The 17536-nt window shown below is 60.5% G+C and overlaps 1 protein-coding gene across 1 annotated transcript; it reads left to right on the top strand.

The window, feature by feature from the left end:
- The first annotated feature begins 10925 nt into the window (after positions 1–10925).
- C20H1orf216 (chromosome 20 C1orf216 homolog) lies at positions 10926–15130 on the top strand. The gene is made up of 2 exons (XM_075114739.1): positions 10926–10995; positions 12474–15130. Exon 2 carries the CDS (start codon positions 12490–12492, stop codon positions 13321–13323), a length of 834 nt encoding a protein of 277 aa, XP_074970840.1. The 5' UTR covers positions 10926–10995; positions 12474–12489; the 3' UTR covers positions 13324–15130.
- The last annotated feature ends 2406 nt before the right edge of the window (positions 15131–17536 follow it).

Raw genomic sequence — 17536 nt, 5'->3', positions numbered from 1 at the left:
GAGAGGGGATGCATCCCCAAGCCCTGCCGGGGCACCCCGTGAGCCCGGCACCAAACCGCTCGGTGCTCGGTACAGTTTTGCTCCGGAGGCTGTCTGGGGCCAGTAACGAGGGCACGGGGCTGACGTGGTGCCACCGCCCCAGGGTGCTGGTGTGAACCCCAGGCTCTGGGGGTCGAGGCCGGCAGAGCCGATGTCGCCAGGAGCCGCACATGCATCCTGCGAGGGGAAGAGCACCACTCCCAACATCTGCTTGGCGTTTGTTTGTCTTTCATTCTTATTCCTACCCTGCCTCCCCCCTCTTCTTTCATCCTTCCATCTGTACAGGCCTAAAAATAGGGCTGTAGCCTGACTTGATCAGCTCCTTGCCAGCCCTTTGTGGCTTTGGTGAGATCCCGTTTGTAGCCTGGCGAGGACGGGGACGGGACCCACTGGTGTCTCTCTGGTGTCACTTTCCTGCCACAGAGCAGCGATGCCAACCGGCCAAGCCGGGATCCCCCAGCCCCCTGATTTTTGCACCACACGAGCAAGCGGACGGGCACCGTTCCCAGCGCCGAGCCCTGGCCCTGCACGCCCGGCCGCTGCGGCAGGGACACCCGCATCCCACCAGGCAGGAGCCTGGCTGGTGCTGGTGCCAGCCACCCTCCCTCCACGCACTCGGCCACGTGCTGCCGCCTTTTCATGCCTCCCACCCTCCCATTCCCACGCCGAGCTCTGGCTTTGTCCGGCTGCCTCTCCTCATTTCAAGCCATTCATTTCAGATCTGCTTTGACTTTGCTCCCCCCTGTGCCCCCACTCCATGAAGGCTTCTCTTGTTCAGCGACGGGCGCAGCTGGGGGGACGGCTGAGCCCTTCGTCCCCGCTGCATGACCACCGGCCCAGGCTGCTCATCCTGGCAGGATGAGGGTCCTGCCCCGGCTGCAGCATCCTTCGGTGGGGACGGCCACAGCAGCCTGAGCTCACTTAACCCAGGACCCCAAGTGCAGCCTTCCTTCCCGAAATGCCTTGTCCTGGCCATGGGGGTCCGCACACCGAGCCCCGTGTTGGCCCCTGCATCCACGCCTGTGCATGGCCCCGCTGCTGCGCCCGGGGCAGGGGGTGGCACCCGCAGGCACCCAGCTTTGCAGAGGTGCCCAGGGAAGGGCAGAGAGGGTGTCCCCCAGCCCCTGGCTCGTGCACCCCTCAAAAGGTGCCCCAGGGCTGAAGGAGCAGAGCCACAGGGACCCCCTCGCCACCTGGCTGGGGCTGCAGCGGGACCAAGCTCTGCCACCTGGGCTGCTCTGGGAGCCCCCGCCGGCTGCTCCAGGGGTCCCCATGGGCTGCTCCGGGGTCCCTGGACCTCCTGCTCCCAGACGGGCTCAGCCCCTGAGCCTCTCCCGGGCACGGAGCAGGGCGAGCATCGCTTTGGCACTGCTCCGTGTCCCCCCCGCCCTTCCCCAAGTCGCTATGAATAAATCATTGTTTTATTAAAGAGAAGCAGCTGCTTTTTTTCTTCTTCTTTTCTTTTTTGACACTCCATCCATATCCACGCGAGCCCTTTGGCACATGCTCGAACGCCAAAAGCCCCATTGAGGGCCCCTGAAGCATAGCAATTGATACACAGAGATCCCCAAATCCTATTCAGGGCCCGCTTTTCTGCACGAGCTGCCTCTAAACAGCTAATTCACTGCTCTTTTTGTCGCTGGGGTTAAGTGGTTAAGTGTGTGTGGATCCCATAAAAGGCCTTTACTCCATGAAAAGCTATATTTACATTGTAATCACCAAAGAACTGTTTAGGCAGTCAATAGCGGGGAGAGAAAGGGGCAGCGGTGGCGGGGGCTCGGCGGTGTGCCCCTCACCTCTCCCGCTGATCCCCCCGGAGCAGGACTTTTGTGGGATTAGGTCCCCCCGCACCAGCTGCCGGGGGGCCGCGGGAGCCAATGTTCTTTGTCTCGGCGCGGAGCTGGGGACAGCCCAGGCACCCGACGGGCGGCGCGTCCCAGCCCCGGCACCTAGCATCCTGCATCCCGGTGGCCCCGGCCCCCCGGCAGGGACAGCACCCTGGGGTCCCACCAGTCCCGGGGCTGATCCTGCGCATCGGGGCTGGGGCCAGGTCCAGCAGTGCGGGGTAGGAGCCCCTCTCCCACCACCGTCCCTCCCATGCGAAGGGACTGAGCCCAAGCTACCCCATCATCAGCTCACCTCCCGCCGTTATCAGCCAGGGCCTCCCCAATACCCCTGTGTGTGAAGTGCAAGCTAAAATTATATCACTTTAACAAGATTAATTGAGCACAGAGAAGAACGGCAAAAAATTAATTCACCGAGAGCGAGGCGAGGGCTTCCCTTTCCACCAGGAGCAATTTCCACGTAATCAATTAGATGATGTTCCAACTGATATCCCCGTCGGGGAACGTGCCTGCTCTCCCCACATGGGTGTGAATATTCATAACGGCTATACTTTAAGAGTAAATTCAGTAGAAACCGCCCCCCCCATATCCCCCTGCAAGCCCCAGTAGGGTTTGCCCAGGAGGGACCAGCACTGGGGCGGCCAGCGGGAATAGGATGCTGCGTCCCACTGGGCACGGGGATGGGGATGGGGATGCTGCCGGCCACGAGCCAGCTGGGATCCCCATTGAGCAGCAATTGCAAATCACGCTGGTCCCGTTGCAAACAGTGCGGGGCGAGGTGGTCACAGCCCATCAGATGTTGCCGCCAGCCCCCCGGTGCTGGAGCAGTGGTGCGGGGAGCTGCGGGGGACGTGAGTGCCGTCGGTGGGTGCTCCCTTCTCCCTGCTGCGTTTGTCTCGTCTGCTCCTGAAAAAAGGGAAATTAACATGTTTTTATAGTTATCAGTTACACATGCTGACTCTTTCTGGTGCCTAGTGTGAGCTTTATGATAGAACAAGTTTAAAAGTGTTTTACTGCACCCTCCAGCCCCATGGAAATTGTAATTACGAGGCTGAATACGCTGGTTAAGCAGAGGAGGTGATTTTCCCCAGTGGGCAAAACACCCCCCGCCCACGGAAGAGGCTTTTGGCTCCAGGATGGCCTGAACTGCAGTTTTCCCCCGAGACAAGCTGGGACATGGGCACATGGTGCCCCAGGATGTCCCTGTGCCTGGCAGCACCACAGCTTTTTCCAGCGTGTCCCTGGAAGCGCACGTGGCTTTGCCTTTTGCACAGGTGGCACAGCCGGAACCTGCGGCCCCGCAGCGGCCCCGCAGCGGCCCCGCAGCCCCGCACCGCTGAGCTGCTCGCACCATTGTGGGGTTTTGTTTTCCCTCTGGTTTGGCTCCCGCCTGGATTTTTCAAAGTCTCCAGAGCAGCGAGCGCCCTTCCTCCCCCGGTCAGAGCACATTGTTCAAATTAGTGCCTAAATGAAAGGATATTGTTGGTTCCTGTTCGGAGATAATAACCTCGGCAGCAGAGGGAATTTCACCCATGCAGAGAGAATTTGCCGGGCTGTTCCCGCCAGGAGAGCCCCTCGCCGGGGTCCGTCTCGCCGGGACCCAAACAGGCTGATGGGAACGGACCTGCCAGGAAGCGGGGGTTTATCTTGGCATGCCGCTCTAATTGATGAAAACTCTGCTTTCCGACCTCAAAAATGTGCCACCACTCCGCATCCGGCACGGGGGCACCTGCGGCACGGCTGAGCGCCGAAAAGCACCGGCTGCTGCCCGCCCGCTCACGCCATCCCTGCAGAAAAGTGCTCCTGTTCCCAAATGCCCGTAGGATTTTTGTTTTCCCTTTTGCTTCCATCCCTCTGCCTTTTCTCACGGCTTAGGGCAATTTAAACCCCTCACCCTGCCATGGAAAAGGAAGAGGAAGGAGAACGAAGCCGTCCCTGGAATTCCAGTGTTTCTATTTTTATTAAAAAGTAGAGGGTGTCAAGCATAAGGAAAATGGCCTTTTCGGTTCAAAAGGCGACTTCTGCCGCAAAGGCCTTTTCTGCTGGGGGGAGCCAGCACCAGCCCACGCCGAGCGGCTGCCCGCGCCACGCCAGCGCTGGCACCCCGCTGCCTCGACGGCCGTCACCACCGTCCCCGGTGACGGCATGGCAGGTGCCGCTGGGACCTGCGGCTCACAGCAACGCAGGGACGAGCGTGGCGACACCGGTGCCGGGTGGGAGAGCCCCCGCGGGACCCCGCTCCCTCGCAGCCTGTGCTGGCCGGATCGACACCCCGCGTGCAGAGCCCGCGTGCCGCCGTCCCACCTGGCTGCAACGTGGACAGTCATTTAATTGTACGCTCTGAATTTTAATTTTTTCAGCCAGTTTTGCTCTGATCAGATTTTAACAGATGTTTTAACTTGTTATAGGTGAAGGGGAAGCTGAGAAAGAAAAAAAATAAGTGTTTTTTGATTAGAGATTGTTCAGAGTTCTCCAGTGGAGCAGTTTTCACATGAGAAAATTCTGACTATGTGCAATCAAACGTTTAATTTCCACGAATGCAATATAAGATGATTCCTTCAGGTTAGGATCTGTTACAGTTATTAATCAAAGCAGGGCAGCTGAAACGAAATCTTTTATCGAATATTGTGACAAAGGGATAAATTAAAGCATTTGTGGAATGTATCAGAGTTGTGTCCAAGACTGAAATTTCAAAATCCTCAAGTTTTCTGCATTATGAAGTCCAAATGTTGAGCCTTTCTGCTCCAGGACAAGTGTGCAGCAGTTGGGGGCGTGCAGGGAGCTGCGCTGCTGTGATTGCTTCATCTGCAGGGCGGGAGGGGACGGTCCCGTCGCTGCCGAGAGGTCTGTGCTGCAGGACGTGGTGGTGGGGGACCAGCACGGGACGAGGACGGTGCTGGCCGCCTGCTTGCAGCATAGGTCCTGTTACACCAGCCCTTCCTAAGGGGAGCCTTGGCTTGTTTTGCTTTAAATGTTTAGGTTTTGGTGAGGGAAGAGCACAGCCGTTCCCAAACAGGCGCTGGGCAGCGGAGCGGAGGGCGCACGGATCCACGCTGCCCTCGGAGCCGCAGCCGGACCCCGGGACCAGCATCGCCCCAGCTCAGCGGAGGCTCGGTGCCCGCACGCTGTGCAGCCCCCCCGGCCGCTCCCAGCCCTGCAAGGGTGATCGGTGCTTTTCCAGCCTTCCGACAGGTTCAGGCCATAATCCGTAGGCATTGCTGCCTTTATTGTATTATTTGCAAGCTGGGATCCCCCTGCCCAGGGTACCCCCGTTTCACAGGTTCTAAGAAGCCAATGGCCGGGTCTGGCATGGGCGGGAGAGCCCAGCGATGCGCGGTGCTTGGGCACGAGCCGAGGATCTCATGCTCAGAGGCTGGCGAGTGCCCAGCCACAGATAATAAATGATTGAAAGATTTTGCTTAGTGCCGCTGCCCTGGCACAGCCGATGGACAGCGATCAAAGCAAAAAGTAGATGCTTAATTGTACACAGTGATTTTCATCCCCAAATCCTCGCAGACAAATCCATCCGCTGGTGAGCTTTGGTTGTAGCCAGATTCGGAGAGCCCCTGGGCTGGGCTCGGGATGCGGCCCATGGATGGAGCAGACACGGGGACCCCGAGGCAGGGACCTGTCCTGCGGCACAGGGGGGTGACGCCGAGGGGAAGCCCCCCAGAGCCACCAGCCGAGGCGGCGAGCACCGGTCCCTCCCCCTTCCTCTCCATTTCCCAAACAATTTCCTAATCAGACCTTTCTGTCTGGAGTTTATTAGTGATTCACAGGCCAAGAGGAAATGGTGAGTTTTGGGTCCTGGTCTGATGGAAGGGGCGGAGCTGGCGTCAGTATTCCCCTTTTGTAGCTCAGCAGCGGATAAACCCCAGCGGAAACGTCTGCGAGACGCCAGCTTCAGCCTCTTGGCAGAGCACATCTCCCCAAACCAAGAGAAACCCTTTTTTGGGCAGTTAGGGAGGAGGCTTCTCTCTGGGCATGGGCGATTTGGCCAGGGGGGTCTCTCCCACCACCAGGTTACGGGGCTGCGTGTCGCAGGGGCAGAGCCGGGTCCCCATCACCGATGGCTTGCCCCTCAGGTGGGACATTCACATCTCCGCTGGGCTCTCTGGCCCTGCAGCCCCTTCCTCCTCCTCCTCCTCCTCCTCCTCCTCCTCCTCTCCCCAGTATCCTGATGCATCCCAAGGGCTGATCCTTGGGGCTGGGAGCTTTTGGGGGGAGCAGGCTCTGACCTCCAGTCCCATGGAAGCGGTCTGGCCTCTGCAGGATTCCTGGCTCCTCTGAAATCCAATCTGGCTGTGGATTCCTGGCATTTTTCACCAAATACAGTGCATCTGTCACTGCCTTTGATTCTGATTGAAATATAATTTGTTTTACAGGTAGACGGCTGGCAGCGGGGACCAGCCCGGGTGCTGGTGCTGGGGCTGCAGGGCAGGGGAGTGGGGCTCACCCGGATCCAGCCCCCTCGGCCCCGTTCCCCGCCTTTGAGTGGTGGTTTCCCCAGAAACCCCGCGGGGAATGCAGACAATGGGATGCTGTGTGTGAGGGCACCGCAGGACAGGAATGGGGATGGAGATGGGCATGGGGACAAGCATGGGGATGGGGACAGGGATGAAGATGGAGCAGGGCCAGGGCCACGGCAGGCTGGCAGCAATGCTCAGCTGCCGCTTCCCCCCTCGGAGGCCAGTGGCTTTGCCGGCCCCTCCCCAGAGCTAAGAGCCAGCACTCGCGCAGCCTGGGGTTGCTTTTCTTTCCCTCAGCCTATAAAAACGACCAGAATCTATGAAAATAAGAACGTTGTTTTTTAATTTTGTGAGGCCAAGAGGACAAGCCCTTTATAGCATCCTCCTCCTCCTCCCTCCATCGGCAGGACACGCCAGCGGTCCTGACGTTAGGTTTTGCAGCCCCAACCATGAAGCCACGGGGCAGCGCAATGGTCCCAGTGGTTCCTGTTCCCACCAGCAACATCAGCCGCGAAGCCTCGGCTGTGCAAAGCCCCTCGCAGCCAGGGACGCGGCACAGCCATGCGGCCCAGAGCCGCCAGTCCGTGGCATCTCCCATGGCCATGTCTTTGTCCAGTTGACCCAACACTGGGCCCCGGTTTCTGCCAGGCGCTGGGAGAGCTGCTCCCACCCGACCACTGGTTCCCCCGGAACCCCCCCACTGTCCCCCTTCATATTTACCCGAATGTGTTTACAATTACACCGAATGCGGAGCCGGCGGTGGCCGCCGCAGCCGGGCCGAGTCAGCGGCGGGGCAGCGCGGGGTTGGAGGTCAGCACGCTGTTTACTTTAATTTCTCTGAGAGCTTTTTGGGAGATTTCCCTCCTCCGTTATTAAACTCAGATGAGCCGCTGGGGAGGTTATGTCGCATGTGGTTCAGGGCACTTTTTTCTTTTGTAATTCTTTTTTCTGCAATGTTTCACCCTTAACTCTTTCAGGACGGGTTCCCTGTCTCAGCACCGGGGTCCCAGGGGTAGGACAGTGGCTCCCCGGGTGACCTGTGTCGCAGGTGGGCTGGTGCCCCAATGCCCTGGGCCATGAAGGCTCCCGCCCGAGCCCATCCCAGCATCGCTGCGTGGCTGAGCATGGCCCCACCACGGCCACTGCCCATGCGAGGGGCCCTGCCCAGCTCCCGGCACACACAGCCGGGCCAGTGCCCCTTGCAGGACAGGGCAGGAGATGGGAACCGATGGGAGCCCAGGAAGGGGAAGAACATGGAAATCTCCAAAAAAGTATGTTTTATTTCCTTCTAGCGCTGCTGCCTCCAGCCCACGCACCGCCTCCTGCACGCAGCCTCCCCGCGCACCAGCGCTCGCTTGCTCTCCCAGCCCGAGAGCGGGTGTGCACGCAGTGGGCGTGCAGTGCACGTGTGTGGGCGTGCAGTGCACGTGTGTGGGCATGCAGCGGGTGCACGCGGGCATGCATTGCACAAGCGCGCTGGGCAGGGGGGCTGCAGGCAGAACTGGGGAGCAGCAACACTGGCCCTCGCCTGCTCCTGCACCCTGTAGCTCCCCAGCAAGGCCGCGGGGTCCCTGCCCTCGGGCGGGAGGAGGCAGCCCCTGCCTGATGCCAAAGGCCCCTTCCCCTCCCTCCGCCGTCCCGGTCCTCGCTGGCAGGTCTGGACATGGTTGCACACGGGGACATCCCCCACGGGTGCTGCAGCCCCCAACCCATCCTGTGCCCGGCGGCTTTCAACTCCCTGGTGCCTCCTTCCTGGCTGAGAGGCCGGGCACCCGCCGCCGCATCCATGACACGGGGCCGACGTCACGCAGGCATGGGGCCGAGCGCGAGGGCTCCTTCTGGGACCAATTTTGTTCAAAGCCCGTGGCACGTTGCATCGGTTAGTGCACGGCAGATGAGAAGCAGATGGCAGCCTGCCCTGCGCATGGGGCGAGTGTGGCAAGCGGGGAGCTGCGTGCTGGGTTTGAAGGGTGATTTCCACCATGGCCAGTGCCGGGCTCATGTCTCTGTTGTTTCTCCACAGCAGTGACAAGATGTCTGTGGGTACAAAGTCCCAGCAGTCATGGAAGTCCCCTGGGTTCAAAAGGGCTCCCGCAGCCAGGACAGATGCTGAGCCCAGGGGAAGGGTGCTGCATCCAGGGCACCAGGGACCAGCTTTGGTGGAGAAATCTGGTGCCAGCACCTTCTGGAGTGGCTCCGGGAGGTCACCCCAGCACCCTTCTCCCCTCTGAGCCCCGAGGTGCACTGTCCTTATCTCGCCCAGGATGCGCAGCTCTGAAACCCCAGCACATCAGGTCCTGCGCTCAGTCCTCTTAAATGATTTTTAATTTCCTGGAGGGAGAGCTTTTAATTTATTTCTGGAACAAAGTGGGGGAAGGGGAGGGGAAGATGACTCTGAAATCCATCACTAAGCCCCCTCCACCTCCAAAGCTTCCCTTTCCCCCTGCCCCCAAAGGGATCAGCCCAGCCCTCCCTGTGTCCCCGCGTCCCCTCTCTCCTGCACCCTGAGCTGGGGTTCCCCACAGCCGTCCCCGCTGGCAGCGTCCCTGGGGCGAGGGGCAGCTGGGGCTGAGGGGATGGCTGGCTCATGGGGAAACAGAGCTGTTTTCATTGCAAGCAGCAAATCCCTCTGGTCTCCATCAGATACAGATAATCCCTGGGGCTGGGGGTGCTGGCCTGAACCTGAGCTGCACCATTGCAAAACCAACCCCAGTGAGACAGACCCCTGCAACCACTGCTCCCGGCTCCATCCATGAACCCGGCACCGACCCATGAACCCGGCACTGACCCGCTCCCACCGGGGCCGGTGTGTGTGTGAGGAACCCCCCAAACACAGGGGAGGTTCCCACCGCACCAGTGGAGCCGGAGCCAACGCGCACAGGAGCAGGCTCCGGCACATCCGCACCCACCGGCCCCGCCAGAACACCTGGGGTGGGGATGAACAAAGGCAAGAGAGGGGCAAACCCCGCTCCTGCCCCGTGAGCCAAACTTCAGCTGAACTTGTCTAAGCCAGGGATGAAAAAGGCCTGTTTCAGATGTGCCTCCTCTCAGTAAACTGGAGGAGAAGGTCCCTGACCAGATGAAACTTTCCTCGTTGCTCTCAGTGACGCATATTTTACTTTGCTTTGAGTTCCCCTACTGAGAGCGAAACACAAACCAACACCAACGAACACTCAGCTCAAAGCAACGCAGAGCAGAGCTGAGCCCATTGTTTGCCCAAACTCTTTTTCCTTTCCTGCCCATTCACAGACGTGTCTTGAGTCGGTCTCTGCCTTTCCTGTGTGACAGGAAGGTTTTGTTTCTTTAATCTCAGCCTTTCCTAGGAGTGCTGCAGCCCGAGTGCCCCAGTTACAGCTCTTGCTCCTACCCTACTTATTTCTCCTTGATGGAGGTGTTGAAGCCTTTGGGGCTGGAGCAGCCTGGGGCAGGAGAGGCTGCCGAGAGGCCTGTCAGGCAGATGGGAAGTTAAAAGAACTTATTTATCACTTATTAGCGTTATTCCACCACTCCGAACCCTCGCAGTGTCATGGAGGAACATCTGCTCTCGGAGTTTCTCCCCCATGTCCCACCTCCAGCTCTCCAGAGCTTTGGAGAGGATCTTCATCCACCCTGAAAGCACCTTCATCCCCTCCTCCCCTCCCTCCTCCCCCTTGGGGTGGGTGGGAGGTGCTGAGCCCCCAGTGAGGCTCACTTTGGTCAGGGTGGGCTTGGGCTGCAGAACCCTTGGGGTGACAGTGTTGTGCTGGTGCCACGTCTGCCCCGGAGCCGCCCTGGGACACCGGTGAAGGCCCCATCGGGTGGGCCCAGCAGGAGACAAGACTGTCCCCGCTCGGGGCAGCTCTGCGGGTAACGGGGTGGGGGTCTGCAGCACCCCAGCTGCCCCCACCGCGGCTCCCAGCCCCAGCCCACCAGCCTTGCCACCGTGGGGTGCGTCTCCCCCGCCCGCCCCACAGCACGCACCCCGGCCCCACAAAGCCTCTTTATCTCCCGGAACACTCGTGGTGCTGCATGTGACCCCCCACGCCGTCCCGGTGCTCGTGGGAGCCGTTCGATGTGGTTGAGCCTTTTCCTTTCCCAGCGTGGACACCCCGGCTCTGGGCGAGAGGAACAGAGGCCCCATTGAAAGCGTGGGTCCCACCGCCCCCCCTCACCCCCGCGGGGACCTGCTGAGGCTCACGGGACCGACGGGACAGGAGCGGGAAGGAGTCGGCGTGTCCGAAACCCGGCCGCCCCCGCCCGTGGCGGGATGCACCCGCACGCACCCCGCCCGCGGCACGGCCCCACTCCCACCCCACGCCCGGGCAGGGGGTACCGGGGTGGGGGTGGGCTCCAGCCGACGGCCCCCTGCCCCCACGGAGCCTCTCCCACCCTTCTCCCCCGCCGGGCTGACACGGGTGGGGTTTTCCCCGTAGCCGCGCAGGCCGGGCAGGCACGGGGGGCTCCCCCGTGGGATGCTGCGGGAGGCACGGCGCGCCCGGCGCCGCGCAGAGGCAGCGGCGGCAGCCCCGCGGGCGGCCGGGGGGGGCGCGGGGGCCGTCGGAAGTGCGGCCGTGACGCCTCCCCACGCGGGGCCGCTTCCGCTCCCACCCGCGGCGGCGGCGCCGAGCTTGCACCGAGGCTGTTGCACCGAGCCCGGGGCGGCGGTGAGTGCGGGCTGCGGGGGCGGCGGGGCCGGGGCGGGCGGGAGCGGGGCGCGGCGGGGACCGGGGCTCGGGGGGCGCCGTGTCCCTCCCCACCACCCCACCTCCCAGTTCCCCGGCGCGGCCGGGCGGCGTGTGGCTGCGGGCAGGGGGTCCCCCCGCCCCCCCCCCATGCTGCTCCCCGCCATGCTGTCCCCCCCCCAAGGCGGATCTGGGGGGCTCTGCAGGTGCTGGGATGCTCCCTGGCTCGCCCCCCCCCCCCCCCATCCAGGGGCTGCGCCCCGCGGCCGTGGGCCGCAGCCTCCCACGGCACGGCCACCCAGCCCCACGGTGGCACGGGGTGGGGGGATTTTATGGCGGTGTCACCCAGCCCTGGGCAGCGCAGAGGCTGCGTGGCGCGGTCAGTGGCGGGGGGCTGCGGTCCCCCGGTCCCAGGCCTTCGGGAGCCCCCAGCCACGCACAGGCTCTCGCCCTCCTCTCCCCGGTGCCATCCTTGCCCTTGCAAACAGCACTTGTAGGTCTGAGCTCTCCTTGCCCTGCCCCGGGCGTGGTGCACGCCACAGGGCATGACCAGCCGTGGGGCACGGAGCGAGGCGGTGGGGCCAGGGTTGAACCACGGTGCATCTTCACAGCTCTTCGCTGCTACTGGCTGGGACCCCATCGCTGCTGCGGCCCCAAGCTGGGCACGCTGCACCCCAGACCCATCCTGCCTCTGTGCTGCTCTCCGGGGCTGAAACCAGGACACTTGATGGGTTTTCCTTCATGTGATGCTTGTGGGCATGTCCTTGCTGGGAGAGAGCTCGGAGATCGGCTCTTGCTGCCAGCGACCCGACAAGAAATTCTGGGTTAACCTTTTCCATTTCTGGTCCTGTCTGATCCCGGTCCTGCAGAGAAGGAAGCAGCCCAGCGGGGTTACTGGTTTGGGCGCTGGCGGAGACCAGACCTGACCCACCGCCCATCCCAGGGGAGATGGCAGAGCTGGTGCAGTCTCACCTGCTTAAATAAATTTTATTGCTTTTAGAAAAGCAGCTCCTTCCAAGCAAACCTCTACCAACACTGAATTAATTGCATTTACCACAAGCACAAACGCTGCTGGAGCAGAGCGTGCCGGCTGCGTGCCTGCGCCCTGCGATGCCCTCTGATAGTCACTGAAGGGATGCCACAAAAGCAGCCTGGTTTGGGGCTGGAGCTCACAGGGAGGAGAGATGGGCAGGGGGTGCCTTCCCCGAGCTTCTGCATCGGGTGAGAAATTGCCCCTGGATGATGTCGCATGGGGACACGCTGAGAGCAGCGGCCCAGCGCCGGGAAAGGACGAGCCCTTCTGCCTCGAGCAGCTGGGTTTTGGCCTGGCCTGTGACTGGGGCTCTGCAGTTTTAAGGAGAGACAAATAAAGGCAGAGAATGTTTTATCTCGCTGTAGCTGATCAGAGGTGTGGTTGTGCCAGCCTGCAGATGCGTTACGGCTCTGCATCTCTCTCGCAGGCAGGAGACCAACGAGATGTTTGCCGTCTGCCCACCCGGTGCCCCGGCGAACGCCCCATTCCGGCAGGGCCGGGGGGCCCCGGCGCTGGGCACGGCCGTCCCGGGGGCCGGGTGCGGACAGGACTCCAACTCCAACTTCGTGGGAGAGGTGTGTGACAGCAATGAGAACTGGAGCCAGCCAGCGCCAGGGACCCTGCCAGAGGAGGGCTCCAGCCAGAGCGAAAACACGACAAATCCGTCCGATAATCTGCTGTTATTAATGCAGAGACAGATGGTCCAGGGCCGGCTTAGGGACGCCGCCCCGAGCCTGGGCGCCGCGCGGCCGCGTCTGCCCGAGCAGGGAGTGCGCAGCCCCCCCGAGGGAGCAGAGGTCAGCGGGGCGGGGGGCCAAAACGCTGCCGAGGAGCTGGCCAGGGGGTGCAGCAAGCCCCCGAGCTCCCCCGTGGAGGACAACGGCTACGCCAGCAGCTCCCTCAGCATCGACAGCCCCGACAGCGCTTGCGGGAGTGCCTGGGACCCTCCTGCCGCTGCCCCCCGAGCCGGTAGCCCACCACAGCCAGGGATGCCCGAGCCGGGGACCCTTTTCCCGGCACTGGCAGAGGCTGTGCAGCACCTCCAGGACAAGGAGCGCTTCAAGGAGCGGGAGAAGGAGAAGCACCACATCCAGCTGGTGATGTACCGGCGCCTGGCCCTGCTGCGCTGGATCCACGGCCTCCAGCAGAAGGTCGTGGACCAGCAGAACCGGCTGCAGGAGAGTTTCGACACCATCCTGGATAACCGCAAGGAGCTGATCCGCTGCATGCAGCACGGCACGGTGTGCTCTGCCAGCGCGGCCGCCCCCAGCCCCTGAGGTGCCACCGGCACTGCCCCGTCCCAGCCCTCACCCTCCCGGCTGGTGCGGGGCTGGCTGGCGGCGTCTCTGCGCTGGTGCAGAGTGCTCGCCGGGCGCCTGGGTGCTCACCCTGTCCTTCCCATCTCTCTCCAAAGCTGAGAGTCCCCGAAGCATTCATCTCAATTTTCCCTCTGCATGGGAATTAATTTTCTTCTGCACCGTGTCCCGCCGGTCTGGGGACCGTGGGGCGTCAGGCTGGGTAGGCCTCAGGACCTTGGGGTTTGCAAGCCCAGGGTGACGAGGCTCATCTGTTAAATCTAATTTATGATCCTTTGTATGAGCCCAGCTGAGCCGTGCATGTGTGGGACGGGCCCTGCGGTGAGTCCCCCGCGCGGGAGCCACCTGGCAGCGAGGGTCTCAGGGCAGCGAAGCTTTTAAACGTACCTGGGCAGAGCGCTTCAGCTCGGGCACACGCACAAGCCCACCTCGTCCCCCGCGCCGCACCCGCGCCGGTGTGCCTGTACGGAAACAACCGGCCACCGTTAAGTGTTGCTGGCGCTTTCGGTGCGGGCAAGGTGTCCTGAGCCGTTCCTCGCCCCGGTGCACCGCCTAATGAAGCACGTGTAAAAGCTTTGCAGATAAGATCTAAACTCATGCAGAGAGACAAGGGAGAGAGAGAAAAAAATCATTCTGAGGAGAGACCTCAGAATGCTTAAAAGTAAATTTAAGTGTCAACTGATTCAAATCCAGTATATTTTTTTTTTAGATTCAGTATTAGAGAAGAGTAAATTACGATTTTTCCTCACAGCCAGTGTGTGTGTATGCACATCTGTCTGTCGAGGGAGATGCTTTAACACGGTGCATGATCAGGAAGCTGCTTGCAAAGTTGTGCTGTTGGTGTTTACATTAATTTATCATTTGAAAGAAAAGAGAATATTTTTTTCTCATCTACATTTTTCCAGGGAGGACTGCATAGAGAATACAAAGAACAGTCCTCTTAAATAGAGATTAAAAAGGAGATGCTGTGTTTGTTTGCTGTATTTTACTCAGTGTTAATATGACATCTATTCTGTTTAAGTTGCTGATGTGGAAGGAGCAGCAGCGGGGCGGTTTGGCTGTAAGCCGAGGGCTCAGCCGGGAGGGGACCGCGTTCCCTGTCCCGCCGGGAGTTGCTGTGCAAAGCCAGGCACTAATTTAGTTTCTTGTCTGCAAAAGGAGGACGATGAGAGATTCCAGAGTTGCTCTGTCCCCCCAGCCAAACTTCTTCCTGCCGTCGGAGGAGCGGAGCTGAGAGGCGGCTGTGACTTCGTGGGGACCCCGTGCTGGTGTCGGGGTGCAGCGCCCGGCCGGTGGGACTCGCAGCCGGAGCCTGGGCAGATCCCGGCTTCCACCGACCGCTAGATGCTACTGCACTACAAATGAATAACACGGCTGAGCCCGCCAGCGACCCGCAGGGCCAGGGGCTGCGCTGAGCCTCCTCCCGAGCCTCCTCCGGTCCCGCACCGGGGCACAGCTGGGCTCTGCTCCCGCCCGGGGCTGCTGCCGCTGACAGGTGAAGTGAGGAGATCTGCAAAACTCTGCTTCTGGAAGGGACGTTTTGGTGGTGAAGGGCACATCGGCTCAAAGCGACCTGTGCCGGCGTCTGCACCCAGCGCCGGGGGCCGGAGGAGTCCGGCAGCATCCCTGCAAGGCTGGCGCCGCTCTCGCTGCCTCACCGCCCTCCTGCTCGCTCGTGTCCAACGCCTGCTGCCTGTGTCGCATCCCAGACGTGTGATCGTGGGCATGTTGCACACCTTAATAAAAGCCTTGGAGGCGAAAGAGCTGAGCTCGGGTGGATTTGTTCCTTTACTGCCCTTCGCAGGCCTCCCGGGCGTGCAGCGGGGACGTGCTGGGAGCGTCCGCCCCGTGCTCGGAGCGTGGGTGAGCGGCAGGTCGAGGGCATGGGTCTTGGCACCCTCCTCCCACCCCTGCGCACGTGCTGACCAGCGACACACTACCAACACCAACAGCAATTCAGGCTCAATTTAAAAGCCTTTTTGCTTTTAGAAACTCAAGTGTGACACCGCTCCCGTCTCTCCCCGTGGCTGTGGGGTGGTGGGTGGTGGGGAGCCAGCGCTGGGGTGCAGTGTGGGTGCAGGATTTACCCTCTGCCCTGGGAGACCATGGCTCGAACCCGGGGGACCAGATTCCTCGGGCATCCGCCGCCCTGCCCTGCGGCCCCGGCTAATCGGGAGGGCTGGGGAGGCAGCTCGGGGCCGATGGGGATGGCAGATAAAAACACCTGAGTATTGACCCAAAGGTGACTTTGCCTCAGGCTTTGCAGAGATTAACTGGAGATGAAAAACCAAAGCTGTAGCAGGCCTTTGAACCTTCCTTCACCTTTTTTTTACCCCCCCTTCCTGCTTCTTTACAGCCTCTGTGGGAATTCAGGGATGCAATAGCCCCTTTTACAGACATGGGCTGGGTTGGCAATTCATGAAGGACAGAGCAGCTGCATGTTTTTATCCCTACACATGCCCTGCAGCCGGGGCTACAACGAGGTTTGTCCCCAGCCCTTGGCTGGTTCGTTAGGACGTGTGTGCTGGGCTTCGGGGCCCATTTTCCACCTCGGCTGCTGGCTGGGGAGCACACGCTCCAGCAGGTTTAGGGGAACATGAGACCTCGGGCCGCCTGCGCTCCCAGCCCCGGAGAGACCCAGCTATTCTCTGTTTATCTTGGTCAAATGCTTTACACAAATAATTATTTCCAAGGTAAATATTAGGAAAATCCAGATTATTTGCTCAAGAAATGAAAGAATAACTGCGGGAGCACATCAAAGTGGCGGATCTGCTCTGCAAGCAAGAGGCTTCCTCCTCAGTTATTGGGAGCCCTGATGCTTATGCCCCGAGAGCTGGTTTGAGATGGCCAGTGCTGATTTGCAAAATCAACTTCAGACAAGAGTTTTTTTCCACCCCCAGCTCTGGTGCCCAAATGAGATTTGTGAATTAATTAAAAACCCAACCAACTGCAGGGGGAAAAACAATAAAGACATAAAAAGCTGCAAGGCTGAGCCTGGGCCAGCTTGGGGGGAGCCAGGAGCCCGCTCTGCCCCCCGGGCATTTGCACCCCCGGAGACTGTGACCCTGCAAACCCCCCCTGTGCCCAGCGCTCAGCTCCCTCGGTGGGTGCGGATCTGGCCCCGTGCAGGATGAGTGCGACGCGCAGGCTCCGGGCTCAGGACAGGGATGCAGCCAAGGACCACGGCGGAGATGTCTCCATCCGCAGGGATTTCCAAGCCTTGGTAAATAAGGGGCTGGATCCTCAGCTCGCAGATGGATAACGTGGCTCTTGGGGGCTCGGAGGAGCTGCTCCGGCTTCAAGACCTGCCCGGGTTGGAGGGACGACCCGAGGGATGGCTGCAGGGTCTGGATCAGGCCATTGCGCGGGGCTGGGCACAAGCGGGGAGCCACGTCGGGGCTGGGGCTCGCACGTGATCGCTACCCTGGCACACGAGGGAAAGCGAGCTACGGACCCCGGGGCGTGTGAGCTTGAATTTCCATGCACGGTAGACAGGGCCCTTTGTTTTTAAGGTCTCCTCTGAAAGTTTATTGTTATTAGTATATTAAATCCCAGTAACACTGGACTGGTTTTACTGCACAAAGCAAGATTTGGCAAACATTGCCTTTCTTTGAAAGTTAAAATTATAGCATTAAAAAAAAAAAATCAAGTATTTATGAAGCTTTGGAGGGAAATATTTTACCTTGTAATTTGAATCCATTCTAACTCTTTCCAGCATTTTGTGGGCTTAAAAAAAAGTCTTTAAAAATAAAATCAAATGATGTGATAACTGATGCCATGAAAGTACAAAAGAAAATTAATCATCTTGGGCCATTAACATCCAGAGATCCAGACTGGGACATACTTAAAGTATCCTGGGATCCTCTGTTTATTGTGTCTCAGAGATTTCCAGATCTCACATGTTTGGTTACAGCGGGAAAAGAGCTTTCCTTTGCTCCTGGCTGGCAGGGTGAGCCCAGGCAGGGCTGCTCCCCTCGCCCCCAACGCTGCGCCCAGGCAGTGCCCAGCACGGTGAGGGTCTCCGTGCCCCCAGGCAGCCCTGGGGTCCCACCGCCACCGTCCCTCCCCGCCGCTCCCTGGTGCACAGGGGAGCAAGGCTGCCCGGAGAGATGATCTCAGCCCTTATAGGATCCATATGTGCTGCCATGCTGGGAGCACCTGCTGCTGCCTGGGA

This window comes from Phalacrocorax aristotelis, chromosome 20 (assembly GCF_949628215.1).
Source record: "Phalacrocorax aristotelis chromosome 20, bGulAri2.1, whole genome shotgun sequence".
Taxonomy (NCBI): domain Eukaryota; kingdom Metazoa; phylum Chordata; class Aves; order Suliformes; family Phalacrocoracidae; genus Phalacrocorax; species Phalacrocorax aristotelis.
This window is presented reverse-complemented; position numbering and strand designations above follow the sequence as displayed.

Excerpts from the sequence above, each read along its gene's own strand:
- C20H1orf216 (XM_075114739.1), top strand. The coding sequence starts at position 12,490 with ATGTTTGCCGTCTGCCCACCCGGTGCCCCGGCGAACGCCCCATTCCGG.